This window comes from Hyla sarda, chromosome 8 (genome assembly GCF_029499605.1).
Source record: "Hyla sarda isolate aHylSar1 chromosome 8, aHylSar1.hap1, whole genome shotgun sequence".
Lineage (NCBI taxonomy): Eukaryota > Metazoa > Chordata > Amphibia > Anura > Hylidae > Hyla > Hyla sarda.
Genome location: NC_079196.1, coordinates 28,170,045 through 28,186,644, shown reverse-complemented (window position 1 = coordinate 28,186,644; position 16,600 = coordinate 28,170,045). Strand labels below are relative to the sequence as shown.

Sequence of the window (16,600 nt, the reverse complement as noted above, 5' to 3'; positions counted from 1 at the left end):
AGGATTATTAACCTATTTAGATTTTTAAAAATTCAAATGATATTCGAGGTTGGGTATTTACAGTAGACTTAAAGGGTTGTCTGGCACCACAAATTTGGGTCCAGGCTAGCCTAAAAGTAAAGAATAAGTTGTACTTTACTGCCCAATCTCTACTTCTATTTAGTGACTCCTGCTTTGGTCTCGGCAAAGGAATGTGATTGGCAGGTCACCCTTATGGTCAGTGATTGGCTGAGGCAGGTCACCAATATGGTCAGTGATTGGCTGAGGCAGATCACCAATATGGTCAGTAATAGGCTGAGGCAGGTCACCAATATGGCCAGTGATTGGCAGTGGCTGCTCACACATTTGGCCCGTGATTGGCTGGGACAGGTCACCCATTTCCTTGCATATCCAGATGTAAGCATCATTTTTTTTCTTGCACATTAAAAACATATTGATAATCCAATTCTATAAGAAACTGGCCTAATATATGTGAGTCTGAGACTATAATTATGAGATCAATAGAAACAGGGGAAATTGTGAGAGAATTGAACTTGGGGGCGGCTGTGGTGGACACCATATTAAAAGAAGAAAAATGATCCATAGAATATGATACGCACCCAGTGATCTTCTCTGCTCATTTTTCTTTTCTTTCAGTTCATTCCCTTGCTGTAAGACCTCAGTGCTGGCAGACTTCCGGACACTCAGAGCTGAAAATGGCTGCAACGTTCCCTAAAAGACACATTTAAAAAGTTTTCAGACCGTCAAGAAATCGTCCACCTACATTTATGTCTTCAAATGAACCAAATCAGGTTGATAATGACAAGTCTGCAATTCTGTTTAAAGTGTCCCTGTTATTGGTCCCCCACCATCTTAAGAACAAGCAGAGAGAAGCCCATGATTATACCCTTCACTCTTCAGTTTGCTGCAATCTCTGTTCAGTTATACAAGATGGGCTCCATAGACTTAGATGCATCTAGTGTAACTGGACGGAGATCACAGTGAGCCAGAGAGTAAAGCACATAACCTTGCACCTCTCCCTATTAGTACAAAAGGGTGCTGGGGGTGTGAACACTGACGGATCAAAACTTTTACAATGTTTCTGTGGCAAGTCAAAAGTTTTTCCAAATGACAGGGCCACTTTAAATTACTATAGGACCATATGATCATTGAAGCTCTAATTTTTTTGTATTGTGGATGAATTGTTAAAGAGATTTCTCATCTGGGTAAGTTTTCCCCTATCCACAGCAACTTGCAGATCAGTAGGGGTCTGGGCTGCATTTTTACATTGTTCCGGGGATCGGCAGGGGTCGCAGTGGTCGGATCCTCACCAATATGCAAGTTAAACCCTATCCCCTGGATAGGGTATAACTCGCCCAAATGGAAAATTTTCTTTAAAGGAACACTCCAGATAAAATTGATACACTATATTATGCCTAATGCAGTGACTAAAGTGGAGGTGCAAAAAACACCATCCACCATACCTTCATATTACCACTAATGATTTATGCCCCCCAGACTGATATTGCCACCTCCTGGTCCTGATTCATGCTTCCCCCACCCGCATATCTCCCCTTCCGCCTATCTCATTAACAATGTAGCAACATAAAAAATTCAGCAATGGAATAAGGGCTCTAGGGGATACAACTTATAAATACTCAACTTTTTCATATCTAGTTCTTTAGAAAGCTCCATATTTATGAAATTTTTTGGGGGTAAAGGTTCTAATCTTACTGCCTGAAGTGTCTTAATGAGCCCATTAGGGAAAAGAACCTGCACTGTCTATGTGCATTATGTCAAAAACCACTGGTGTCCGCTGAAATGATTGACCATCCATTGTATACCATGGACAAAATGCAGGTTCTCCAGAAGAACAGCACTAGACATGGTTCTAGGCTTCGGTCACAAGGTTCTTCCTCTCTAAACTAAACAACCCAAATAAGTAACTTAAAAACAGATATGCTAAATTCTACACCCTACTTTTTTTAATCTACTGGTGCCAGGAAGTTAAACAGATTTGTAAATTACTTCTATTTAAAAATCTTAATCCTTCCAGTACTTATCAGCTGCTGTATACTCCAGAGGAAGTTGTGTAGTTCTTTACTATCTGACCACAGTGCTCTCTGCTGCCACCTCTGTCCATGTCAGGAACTGTCCAGAGCAGGAGAGGTTTGTTATTGGCATTTTCTCCTGCTCTGGACAGTTCCTGATATGGACAGAGGTGGCAGCAGAGAGCACTGTGGTCAGACCGAAAATAAAAAAAAATAAAAAAAAAGAACTTGCTCTGGAACATACAGCAGCTGATAAGTACTGGAAGGGTTAAGATTTTTAAATAGACATCATTTACAAATCTGTTTAACGTTCTGGCACCAGTTGATAAAAGAAAAAAAAAACTTTTTTCCACCGGAGTACCCCTTTAAAGTGAATCTGACTAATTTATTGGGTTATAGTGCAGGTAGAAAGCTTTACAAAGAGGGGTCCCTTGTGTAAATTTGTTCAGTATATACAGAGTTCCTGCATTGGAGATGAGGAGCCGCCTCTCCCTGCTCCCCTGCTCCTTTCATTTATATGCTAATAAATGATGGGGGTGAGCACACAGGGAGCAGAGTGCTCACTCGCAGCATTAATTATCATGACAATGAAGGGGACAGGGCCGATTGGGGAAATATGGAGGAGGCAGGGGAGCTGGGTGAGCTGTCTCCTATGTGTGCTGGAGCGCAATGCAGCTGCAGATTACAGTGCTAGATTTCTGCGTATATTAAAGTGATTTGAGTAAATGACCCTTCTTTGTAAAGCTAGCCACCTGCACTATAACCCAGTGTATCGGGTTTAATGTGGGTGAACAAGGCCTCAGATTCTCCTTAATACATTGTTTTTCAACCTATGTATGCACGAACCAAGCCATGGCGTGCACATCAGACAGCAGAGGTTTTATTTGTGTGTGTTACAAATGTTACAGAGCTGTCACCTACAGAACGGAACCTTCCCAGGACGTCAAAGCAAATGACTAATTCTCCAAATAATCAAGCTGCAATTATTTCATTATTGACGGCTCGCGCTGTTTGTTTTTGTCTGCATATCTGTCATTTCATCCATCCACCAAACTGTATAAACACGTCGCAATTCTGAAACTTCTGAAATTTTTTTTTTTTTACTCTCGAAAAGGTAACAAAGTAATACATACCAAGCTGTCAATTGTGTTTCGGATCGCACAGAACCATTCCTTTATGGTAACGTCTGCGTCTGACTGGAGAAGGAACTCATTTCCTGATTCTGTTGTGATCTGAGGAGAGAATTTTATTGTAAGCAAGTGGACTGGTGAAAGATTATTTATTTAGACCAAACATGCCCGGTCCATGGGAATTCGTTTATGTTCATACTAACAAGCACAAGGAGCCTTCACTTTGATTATATATAAATTTTTTTACAGGCATTGTACTAGATGGAATGTAGAATCTGTATAAATTAAATGTGAAAGTACATAAGAAATAGAAACATAATAAAAAGCAATGATGTACAGTAATACAATAAAATTGCACTTATACAAGCATTTATCTATCTATTTGAGAAATATACCTGCTAGTCCCCCATTTTGATAGCCTGGTATTCTTTGTTATGACCCTATAACGGAAGCCACTGAGGTGGTCACACGTGCAGTTCAATTGCAATCTGTCCCTAAAATATTGGCAGTAAGTCTCCACTGCACATGCAGGCAAAGGGGAATGTGGCAAACTGTGTGCAATATTCCCCATACCGTATTTTTCGCCGTATAAGACGCACTTTTTCTTCCCCAAAACTGGGGGGAAAAAGTTGGTGCGTCTTATACGGTGAATACACACCTATCGCGGCGGTCCCTGCGACTATCAATGGCTGGGATCCGCGGCTAATACAGGACATCACCGATCGCGGTGATCAAAGCTGACCGCTGCGTCTGAAGCGAAAGTGACACTAACCCGGCTGCACCGGGAGGGACCTTACCTGCCTCCTCGGTGTCTGCTCCGTGCCGGGATCCCCTGCATGGCCGGCGCTCTCCTTCGTCGTCATCACGTCGTAGTTCACGCCGCCCCGTCATCCAATAGGAGCAGCGTGTGTAGCGATGTGATGGCGGCGACGGAGAGCGAGGATACCGGGCAGCAGAGACGTTCTGGAGCGATGGGGACACCCCGGGGATGTGGCGACAGAGATGGAGGGCGACATCCAGGGCAGCGGTGACGAGTGGTGACGGTCCAGAGCGGCGGGGACACGTGAGTATTACCTTCTATACCAGTGGTCTTCAACCTGCGGACCTCCAGATGTTGCAAAACTACAACTCCTGGCATGCCCGGACAGCCAACGGCTGTCCGGACATGCTGGGAGTTGTAGTTTTGCAACATCTGAAGGTCCGCTGGTTGAATATCACTGTGACCTATACTTTACATTGTATTCTAGATTTTCCTCATTTAAAATAGGGTTCGTCTTATATGCCAGAGCGTCCTATAGGACGAAAAAAACTTAGTTTGGAGAGGAAACAGGAAGTTAAAGGGAAACTCCAGTACATTACATCTTATCCACTATAAAGAGGAAAGGGGATCAGTGCCTGAACTCAGGCCCACCAGGCTCTCCTCATGCGCAGAGCAACTTCCGCTCCATGCCGGATTTCTGTCAAGCACAAAGCAATGGTCAACACACCACCTCCATGTAGCTTGATGGGATACAAAAGAGCTGAATCTCTGGCTTTCCCAAAGAGATACATTGAGGGGTCGTGTCAACCATGGCCACTTTGAGCGAGAGAAGAGCAGTTTTTCTGAAAACAAAGCTTTAGAACACAGAGGCAATGGGCAGGATATCTTAGGGGTACCAGCGGTCGGACCCCCTGGGACACCTTTCCTCTCTCCTGTGGATAGGAGATAAGATTTTAGGAACTGGAGTTCCCCTTCAATACTTAAAGGGGTACTCCATTTTTTAAATCAACTGGTGCCAGAAAGCTAAACAGATTTGTAAATTACTTCTCTTTAAAAATCTTAAGTATCCTTCCAACACTTATCAGCTGCTGTATGCTCCACAGGAAGTCCTTTTCTTTTTGAATTTCCTTTCTGTCTGACCACAGTGATGACACTCCCTGCTGACACCTCTGTCCATTTTAGGAACTGTCCTGAGTAGGAGAAAATCCCCATAGCAAACCTCTCCTGCTGTGGAAAGTTCCTGACATGAAAAGAGGTGTCAGCAGACAGCACTGTGGTCAGACAGAAAGGAAATTCAAAAAGAAAAAGAGCATACAGCAGCTGATAAGTACTGGAAGGATTAAGATTTTTAAATAGAAGCCCTTTTTAACTTTCTGGAACCAGTTGATTAAATATAAAAATGTTTTCCAGCGGAGTACCCCTTTAATTCCAGATTGGGTTGATCTGAGGGGATCTTATGAAGAGATCAGCACAATATCGAAACACGTTATTCTTTACCTAAAAAATAACTTAATGCTCTTTCCCCAGTGCTGCAGCACAACATTTTCTCCTACATATTCATGCATCTTATGGTATCCACCATTGCCAAAGAAGCAGCAGCCAACAGGGTTTGTGTTATGTGCATACATTTGTGCTGCAGAAAAGTGTTGAAATTGACGGATCTCTAATTTCCCTATTTTCTTTTCCACATTGGTATATTTTCCATGTACGTGTTGTATTATGTCAGCATTGCACGAATGCAGTTGCTCTTTATCATATCTTGTGAACTTATAAAAGGATATATGTTCTTATTATCACTTGATATGTTCATTAAAGAAGAGCGGATTTTTGAAAAATTGGATTCGGACGATTCAACAAATTTTCCCAAAATAATTGTTTCGGTCTGAATTTATTTGTGGTGAATTGCTATTAAAAACGGCTATTTCTGGCCTACAGAGAGCCTCAATAGGGGTGTACAAAACTTTGCCTTGCTTTAACATGCATAGGGTGTGTGCTAGGTTAGTGACATAATACTGTTATTTAGTATGATATGGAGATCAGAGGCGGTGGCAGCAGCATAAGGAGACCATATAGTTGCTGAATGACCAAGCGTAGAGGTGGCGGCAGCATGAGACCATATAGTGCTTGAATGGGACAGCGTGGAGGTGGTGGCAGCATTAGGAGACCATATTGTGGCAGAATGACACAGCGTGGAGGTGGCGGCAGCATGAGGAGAACATATAGTGGCTGAATGACACAGCCTGGAGTTGGCGGAAGCCTATAGTGGCTGAATGACGCAGCCTGGAGTTTGCGACAGCATGAGGAAAACATATAGTGTCTGAATGACACAGTCTAGAGCTGTCTGAAGCATGAAGAGACCATATAGTGGCTGAATGACACAGCCTGGAGTTGGTGGCAGCATGAGGAGACCTGATAGTGGCTGAATGACCCAGTGTGGAGGTGGCGGCAGCATGAGGAGACCATATAGTGGCTGAATGACACAGCGTGGAGGTGGCAGCAGCATAAAGAGACCATATAGTGGCTGAATGACAGCGTGGAGATGGCATCAGCATGAGGAGACCATATAGTGCCTGAATGACACAACGTGGAGGTGGCGGCAGCATGAGGAGGCCCTATAGTGTCTGAATGACACAGCCTGGAGTGGGCAGCAGAATGAGAACATACAGTGGCTGAATGACACAGCCTGGAGGTGGCAGAAGCATGAAGAGACCATATAGTAGCTAAATGACACAACCTGGAGGTGGCAGCAGCATGAGGAGAACATATGGTGGTAGTATGAGACAGCTTGGAGGTGGCAGCAGCAGCATCAGGAGTCCTGAAAGTGACACAGTGACAGAGTGATGCGGTGGGTGGCAATACCAGTACCCTGTGATGAAGGTGGGTGAAAAAAGGAGAACTTGGCATCAGATGTGTGGCATCAGGCGGGTGGCAGGATAAGAATTGTAGCTGAGGAAGGTAGGCAGAAGAAAATGGTCTCTTTTATGCACAAGTAAGTATTGAGGATATGCACTACGTAAAACTTAACTTTTAATAATATGCTTAGGATTAAATATATGGGCCCAAAAATGTTTTTTTAAATCAAACAAAAGGAAAGGTGTGCAAAAAACACCATGTGCCACCTACACCACCAAGTATTGATGTGATGCAAAGATCTCTAAGAGGTGGAAGGGAAAAACGTATGGTCATTATAACCGTTGGGGTATAACACTTGCTCTGTAAGGCCCTACTCTCGCATTACTAATTAGCTTTTTGGCATGTGTTACTTGCTCTAAAAAGGGCGGCCCCACACAGGAACCTCTCCCTATTTCCACCTACAAAAACTGCCATTTCCCAGGGTTTTTAGGTGGAAATAGGGATTGTTTCCTGTGTGAGGCCGCCTTTTTTTTCCGCCAATGGATTGCTGGCGGAATGACTGACTCGAAGTATAAGGAGCAGGAGCATCTGGAGCGACAGAAGATGGGTATGACACACAGCTCCCTTCTGCTAAGGTGGTGGAGCCTTGGCTAGCTAAAACAGGGAGCAGCGTGACACTGGGTGATGCAGCAGGCTGGACCACTACATCGGAGCCACGGTTCTTCCAGATCGCTTCATGGTGACGTCTCATATGTTGATACAGGGCCATGGTGCCAACATTGGGAACCTGGCCATGCTTCACCTTCTGCTGACACATCTTGCATGTGGCCAGGTTAACATCCTCTGGATGCTTGAAGAAAATCTGACGCACCGCTGAGTAGCTGATTTTCCCACCAACACTGTTTCCGTATTAGTGCTTCTGGGCTGGATTTGGACTTGAGGTGAATCGCCACTGTAAAAATGCTTTTCTGTGCAACACACACTGCTGTCTGTCCCTCTCGCTCTACAATAGAACGCTGATGTGACTGGCCGCAATATGGCTGTCGATTATATAGGGCTGTGACATCACAGGGGTGACTGGCTGCTGATAGGCAGCATGTGATTCAGGGTCATCCCGCCAACCCTTGTTCCCGCCTTCCCAGGATTCCTTGCCCCATGCCATCACATGTGGATCTGCCGTTTTTGATGACCTGGAGCCTGGTCCGCATTAAATGGAGTTTAATGAACCAATTTGTGTGATCGACTTGCGGCGATATTCGCATTCATTGCGAATCAAATTTTCCCTGAAATTCGTAACAAATTCGGATTCATCAGATTGGATTCTTTCATCCCTAATGTTCATTTATACGTTTACTGTATGCTTTTTTCTGGATGCTAAAACTTTTCAAGGGGTTATCCGGCCATAGGCATCTTATCCCCTATCCAATGGATAGGGGATAAGATCTGTGATCACAGGGAGCCTGCCATTGGGACCCACAAAGATATCTGTGCAGCACTGGGGATATGACGTAACGTCATGCCCCTCGTGATGTGGAATCACAATGAAAAATTTACCTCCTCGAGACTCCAATGTCATGTATTTTGCATACCTTGGATATTTTAATTACTTGTTGCCTTTCTGTCATCTCAATCCAGTCTGCCCATTCCCCTATGACATCAACAAGACGTTTTTTGTCCACAAAACTGCCGTTCACTGGATGTTTTCTCTTTTGCACCATTCTCTGTAAACCCTGGAAATGGTTGTGCATGAAAATCCCAGTAGATCAGCAGTTTCTGAAATACTCAGACCGGCCTGTCTAACACCAACAACCAAGTCACATTCAAAATCACTTAAATCCCCTTTCTTCCTTAATCTGATTCTCGGTTTGAACTTCAGTTGTCTTGACCACGTCTACATGCCTAAATGCATTGATTTTCTGCCGTTTGATTGGCTGCTTAGCTATTTGTGTTAACAACCAAACAGGTGTCCTTAATAAAGTGGCCAGTAAGTATATATCATTGAAAGTGAGCACAGGTTCGCTTTAAAAAAACCATAGGAACACATTGTAATAGACTTCAGCCCTGTGTCCTTTTGCAAATGAACCCTTAAGCATTTACGGATAAAATGTGCTAAGGACAGTAATAAATAATTATAAAAGTCATGAAAAAAAATATTGCAGATATTCAAGGATTTTGAAATGACTACAAAGAGCAGTGCGCTTTTCTATTGATACATAAAATGGGGGGGGGGGGGGATAGGAAAGATTTTAAATCAGTGAATTTTTGTGTGTTTTTCTACTCTAATACGTCATGCAATTTATTTATTAATTCATTTTTTGTCTGTATGATATTGGAAAATAATAATAATAATAAAAAATTATATATATATATATATATATATATATATATATATATATATACATATATATATATATATATATATATGAAAAAAACTCATTTTGTAGCATACAGACGGTGTCAGTTCTCTTCCCCACAGATTCGCTGTGCTATGCTATTTTTATCTTTTCAATTTGGCTCCTAATTGTACCGTCACATCTCAGCTCTGTCAGTCCATATTTTTCCTGCTAAAATTAACACAAATGTATTAATACTGGAAACCAGGCACGTCGGAGAAAAAATATGTTAATACACAAACATTCTATACTGTGAAATGGCTCGTGCCAGTAGACCATTTAACCATACAGAATACATTAAGAATAACTAAAATGCAGAGCTGCGGAGTCATACGTGTCGCTCTGTTCTCTGCCGCTCTGTGTTCCTTGGCATCTGCCTTTAAAGAGGATTTACCATCTCATAAAATGATGGCATATTGCTAGTATGGCCTCACTTAATGATTTCTGAGGATATGACCTCTGGGACCACCACTGACTGTGCACATTGGTGTGACGCTGCATCTGCTTTTGGGGCCATTTGTAGTTTACTGCACAGCCAGGTAGCAGGTCCCACTATACCAGTGCTGCTACCACTGTGACTAGACCATCGCTGATCTTAGGAGGGGTACTCCATCCCCAGACATCTTATATTTGGCTCTGTGCTGGATGACTGGCAATGTGGAGTGGAGGCTTGTGACGTCATGGTCACACCCCACTCGTGTAATCAAAGCCAAGCCCCCTCATTGCAAGTCTATGGGAGGGGGCATGATGGCAGTGACGGCAGTGAGGGGGCGTGACCATGACATCACAAGCCTCCGGCGCTCTAAGCGAACGCTAGGTGCAGCAGGGAGATCGTGGGGGTCCCCAGAGGCAGGACACCGGCAATCAGACATCTTATACCCTATCCTTTGGATAGGGGATAAGATGTCTAGGGGCAGCGTACCCCTTTAAAGTTTACCTTTTGATTCAAAAAGATTTTTATAAATCTGCATGGTTTTTAACCCTTCAGAAAGCCCCCACTACTGCTATAGAGCACAGCTATTTCCTATTCTCTAATTTTCAGAGGGTAGAATCAAAGCTGAAGTGTTTGTCATAGTACACATACATGGACTTCCTTCCTCTTACTTTTCTAGCCTATCAAAGTACATGCTCCTCTCTGCTATGCCATGGTGTAGCGCTGTAGAAAATGCACTGGACTTAACAGGCTGACATTGCACAGTGATTTGAAGAGGACAACAATAGATATCATGCAGAGGAAGAACAGGTTACTGATGCATTGGTTTTGCAAGGTGGTATGAGAGCAGGATGAAAAAAATAGCAGCAGCAGGATCACAGCAAGGAAAGGGTTACACTAGACACTTACCTTCTACAGTTGCTGATACTGAGAAGCTAAGGGAGGGAGGAGTAACACTTCAGTTCTGTAGACATATAGTAGGTTGATACAGTGTTTCTTACACCAGTGATTATTGTTGAGCGCGAATATTCGAAATGCGAATTATTACCGCTAATATCGGCACTTTGCAATTTTGCGAATATTTAGAATATAGTGATATATATTTGTAATGATCAATACAATTTTTTTGGGTGATCATGTGAATATATGATAATACACAAATATGTGAATATGCAAATATGCTAATATTCACACATTTCGGCATTTCCAGTCAGAGGACACTGATCCCTCCCTTATTTTGGGTGAAAGATATAATCGCGCATGCGCACTATGCAAATTTAATCACAAATTTTTGCATGAAAAAAAAAGGTAACTAACATAGCGAATATGCAAATTTCATGAATATAGGACAAATATTCATCCATATATTTGCGAAATATCGCAAATTCGAATATGGCCTATGCTTATCATCACTACAAGTGATAGCTTCCCAAAGCTTTATGGGTGCTGAATGATGAGAGGAAATTGTTTGATTTACCTTTAAAGGACAGTGTTGATCATCTTCAGAAGGCAGACTTTCTTAGCTTGCATAGCCCAGACTCTTTCAGGCTTTTACTCTCTATCTGTGTAGAGCACATGCTAAACCCTGCCCCCACTTCCTGTTATTTGTCCTGACATAGCTATTACAAGAGACAGTTTGCCCCTGACAACAAGGGGTGGGCAGCAGATTGCAGAGAAGTAAGACAGTGGCCAAGACTTTAAAGCAGTTTTTCTTAGGCTGCATTCACACCACGATTGCAGCCTACGGTTGCCAGATCCGGCAGCGGGAGGGGAAAACCGGGCACTCCCGTACCCCAGCCGGACCGGCGCTGAAATCCATTCACTTTAATGAGCAGACCGGAGTGAAACAGTGACTACGGTCAGCTCATTTCTGCCCCGTATCCGGTTTTATGACCAGACCTAAAACCAGAGTATACTGCGGTTTTAGGTCCGGTCACAAAACCGGATATGGGGCAGAAATGAGCCGACCGGAGTCACTGTTTGACTCCGGTCGGCTCATTAAAGTAAATGGATTTCAGTGCCGGTCCTGCTGGGGTACGGGAGCACCCGGTTTTCCCCTCTCCCAGCCAGATCCGGCAACCGTAGGCTGGAATCATGGTGTGAATGCAGCCTTAGATAAGGGGTAATTTTTGATAAATTAAGTAATATACAAAATTATTAGGAATCACATGGAAGGAAGCTGTTTGACAGGACGGTTTGGCATTTGTTAGTTAATAGAGGTTAAAAATAATAATAATAATTACCCTGGGAATTGTTTTGGGTTTTGAATGTCAAATTTAAGTCAAATGAACCCATGTTGCCCTGCAATTCCCCAAAGTACATACAGTAGCAGAAAGTCCCTGCACCTGTACAATACACTGAGCAGCTGAACTGGGTGCAGAATGTCTGGTCCAGCAAATGTAGATTCGCTGGACCAAATTCACCAATATCCACCATACAGTGATAGTATATATTTATAATGGTTAACCCCTTAAAGCGCAACTGTCATGAGTTTTTAGCCCCCCAGACTACAACAAAGTTGTTACAGATGTCCATAACGTGAGTGTAACCATACCTTTATCACTTTTCCTCCTTCTTTTATAACTTATAAAATGCATTTATCCAGCGGTCAGGCACAGTCAGATAGACATGGCTTGGGGTTCGCAAAGCCCCGCCGCCACAGTCGCCACTCATAGGGGGCTATAACATGCATTACACTGATTGCCAGCACTGTTCAATGATATGCCATAGCATAGCATTGATCAGTGTTATCTGCGCTTGATTGCTCAAGCCTTGATCTCAGGCTTGGAGCAATCAAACACCAATCGGACAGCATGGAGCCAGGTAGGCAGCCTCCCACTGTCCTCTCAGCTATTAGGGACGCTGCAATTTCACTGTGGCGGTCCCGAATAGCTCCGCTGACCTAACCCGCAGCATATTCTCCCATTTTAGACCTGGCAATCAACTTTGATCGCGGCATCTATAGGGATAATCCCAGACATCAGCCCGATCGGTGATAACCAGTATTAGCCGTGAGTCCAAAGCGTGCTTCACAGATCGAAAACCGGCCACGGACGTAAATATACATTCCGTATGCATTCATATAAATTTTTTACCCTTACAGCTTTAAATCCTCGCCATTTCTTTAAAGATTTAAAGGGATACTCCGCCCCTAGACCTCTTATGCCCTATCCAAAGGATAAGGGATAAGATGTCAGATCGCCGGGGTCCCGCCGCTGGGGACCCCTGCAATATAGCAAGCAGCACCCACCTGCAACTGCTTCCGGAAGCGCTGGAGGTTCTCTGGTTAATTCCTCACGACCACGGGGACGGAAGATCATGATGTCACGACTCCACCCCCGTGTGACGCCACGCCCCGCCCCCTCAATGCAAGTCTATGGGAGGGGCGTGACCCCGGCAATCAGACATCTTATCCCCTATCCTTTGGATAGGGGATAAGATGTCTAGGGGCGGGGTACCCCTTTAAATGGTCAATGTTTTCAGACCTTATCCAGTTTTTGAAGCAGACTTAAAACCGTGGTCTGCTGAGCTTTTCAGTCCAATTCAAAAAACAAATATGGTGGGAAAATGAGTCGACTGGAGTCACTCTGGTCGGCTCATTGAAATGAATTGGGATATTGTATGTGTCCAGCTAGGATATGACAGGAGGAGATTTTGCAATTCCCCTGTAAGATCTGAATGTTATATGCCCAAACGTGGTGTGAGCCCAGCCCTCTATATATTAATAATGAAAAATTATTTCTCCACTTTTTAGGCACTTCTACTCTTCCCATCATCTTCCTCTGACCATTCACCTTCAACTTCACTTTTTAAAACTGTATTAAGAGACAAGACAGATAATTAGCTCAGAAGGGTTATAAAGTATATTGAGTGGGGAGGCATAAAGAATAAAACAGAGATATAATACAGGCAGATATGCTGCAGGCTCTAGTGTTTTATTGTCTAACCTCAGTGCTAGATCCACCCTCAGAAGTAGCATCAGCATAGAAAATCTTATATAGCAAGTCAGGAGGCAGTAACACTTACTACAAGTTGAAGATGAGCTCCCATGTGTCTCTTTGTCTCTCCCCCATCATTTTACTCCTCCTCTACCCCCTCCTTAGACTTCTATGTGCAGCATGTAACCTCATCTCTCAGTGAGCTTGTCTCAAAATGAGATTAACAGTGAATTTAACATAAACAAGTTGTGCAGGAGGCAGGGAAAGGAAAAGAAGTGACTCCTTATGAAGAAAGGCATTTTTCATGAATAAGATATATTGCAAAGTTTTTGTATATTCACTTGGACTATTGATTTATGCAAATGTTGGTCAGATACAATCTCAGCAATAAGATTCTGAGGTTCATTTTGTTACTACTATTATAGCTATCTAGCATCATATTGTGTAAGGAACTCAGTGGAGGAGTGAAGATATGTATGCAATGAGTTTCCTATGGTGATGCCAAAGAGATATTTTTTTTAAATGCTTTATTATACAAAAATACTCAAAAACCTACAAAAATGTGTAAACATTGAGAGGATGGCACAAAAAATATAAAGGTGCAAAAGAGAGAGGTACTGGCCACAGAAGTACATACAGTACATTCAGCGTACAAAGATCCACTAGTTCGTTCATATAGAGCACAAGAGCAATACCATGCCTAGGCTAGGCTATAGCATGCACATAAATGCAAAAGGGAGGAAAGCATGGGAAAAGTACTTATGAATAACTAGATCAACTAAACCACCATGTATGCCATCAGGAGCACAGTACCACCTACCCCTATATATGCTTTGCAATGTCCAGGCCCGCTGGGAGTTGTAGTCTTGCAATAGCTGGAGCAGTTGTTCCCAACCAAACAGTGAGGTCCTACCTATGGTGGGGTGCTCCATACAGGGGGCAATCTACCCACAGAGGGTTCATATATATTAGGTAGCTACAACCAAGACAGTGATTATATGGGATATTTGCCAGATGAGTACTAGCGTGAAGGTTGTGTAGCCCGTACAACCTGGATAAATATAAGAAAATTGTGTAAATACTGTGTACGTGTTTCCTCAAATCTGGGCTTATGTATTGTATTAAATACTAGAATTGGGTTTGTGTGATATGGATAAATGTGTATGGACCATATAAATATGTGATGATATCTATATGGATTTTAATGTGTGTATAGAAGTGTGTATGTGTGTGTGTGTAAATGTAATGTTTCTATATATATATATATATATATATATATATATATATATATATATATGTAATATTAAAAAGATTGTAGGAGATTCAGTGTGATCATAAAACATTTATTAAATACAGTTATAATCACCTACCCCCGCAGGGCCCTTGCAGGGGGCAGGAATTAATACAGATATATAAGTAAAATATAGGTTAAAATCTGAAAATAAAATAAAAATAGTAATAAGAGTAAACCAGCTTATTGTTAAATGTCCAGTATATGAAATAAATCAGCAGTTGGTAGTACGTTGTTGGGGATATAATGGAGTTATACTCCTATGTTCATTGGTAGTACAGTAATAGTTAGTACTTTACCACCGTTTGTGATATAATGGAGTTATACTCCTATGTTCATTGGTAGTACAGTGGGTTAGCAATATGGGTTCATATATATATATATATATATATATATATATATGTAAAGGCAAGCTACCTACAGTGGGTACTGTCTACAGAGGGGCAAACTGCATAAGGGGAAATTAGGTGCTTCCCAAAGTAAAAACCTTACCGGAAGGTGTGCCCTGAGCTGAAAAAGGAAACATTAGGGGAGATTTATCAAAAACCTGTGGAGAGGCAAAGATGACAATTTGTCCATAGCAACCAATCAGATCGCTTCTTACATTCTTAACAAGGCCTCTGGAAAATGAAAGAAGGGATCTGATTGGTTGCTATGGGCAACTGGTCAACTTTTCCTTACACAGTTTTTGATAAATCACCCCCATTGAGCTGGAGGCATCTTGGTTGGAAACACTGGAATAGATGATAAGTGTCTGATCGGTGGGGTAAAAAAAAGTATTTAAAAAAAGAAGCATTTCAGGAGAGGCTGTATATTCTCCGTTAGTAAAGAACAGATATACAAAAAGGGAAAAAATAATGTAATAATAAATAATGCAAATTCTGAAAGGTCACTTACGGTAGTTGTCTTCTCCGAGACAACCCCACTGATTCATCATTTTCTTAGTAATGACCACAAGAAGGCAAAGGTAGTAGTAGTTTCTGGAGATGAGCGCATTTTTGAAAAATTTGATTCGGCCGATGCAATGAATATTCCGAAAAAATTTGGTTCGGTCTGAATTTATTTGCAGCAAATCTGTATTAAAAATGGCTATTTCTGGCATACAGAGAGCCTCAATAGGGGTGTAGAACTCTTTTCCTTGCTGTAACACACATAGGGTGTGTGCTGGATAAGTGAAATAATACTGTTATTCAGTATGACATGCAGATTAGAGGTGTCACTATTAGAATCACTGTCACAGAGCAGCACAATGACAGAGCCTTGAGGTGGAATCAGTATAAAGAGAACATATAGTGGCTGAATAACACAGCGTGGAGGTGGCGGCAGCATGAGGAGACCTTGGGGCCTCACAATTGCAAAGATTAAAGATATTTTTAACATTTAAATTGAAGATTTCAAATAGATGAACCTAAAAAGTTTAATTTTATGTGCCAGCAGCATGAGGAGACCACATGGTGGTACAGTGACACGGCCTGGGGGGGACGGAAGCATGAGGAGACCATATAGTAGCAGAATGAGACATCCTGGAGGTGGCTGGAGACTTTAACAGGAACAAAATGGTACCCCACTTAGATGTACGTATGTGGTATGCACTTATGAGGGGAGGACAATGCGCTCCAGTACACTTAAACAGTATTTGTCTACAACACCAGCAGGTGTGTACATTTGGCTGGCCTTTCACAGTATCTAGGTCCTTAAGACTTTAACAGGAACAAAATGGTACACCACTTAGATGTACGCACAGTTTACAGTTAATAGAGGGCAATATGCTT

General features: G+C 42.4%; 1 protein-coding gene across 2 annotated transcripts in view; it reads right to left on the bottom strand.

Moving 5' to 3' along the window:
* ARHGAP15 (Rho GTPase activating protein 15) overlaps positions 1-16,600 on the bottom strand; it is a 788,583-nt gene that overhangs the window by 360,683 nt on the left and 411,300 nt on the right. For both annotated transcript variants that reach the window (XR_008847054.1, XM_056534907.1), the window contains exons 8-9: positions 3,164-3,262; positions 600-711 (exon numbers count right to left, since the gene is read on the bottom strand). Coding sequence is in view for 1 of the 2 variants with exons in the window: in XM_056534907.1 (XP_056390882.1) it covers positions 600-711; positions 3,164-3,262 (211 nt within the window). In the remaining variant the exon portion in view is untranslated. The remainder of the gene's footprint in view (positions 1-599; positions 712-3,163; positions 3,263-16,600) is intronic.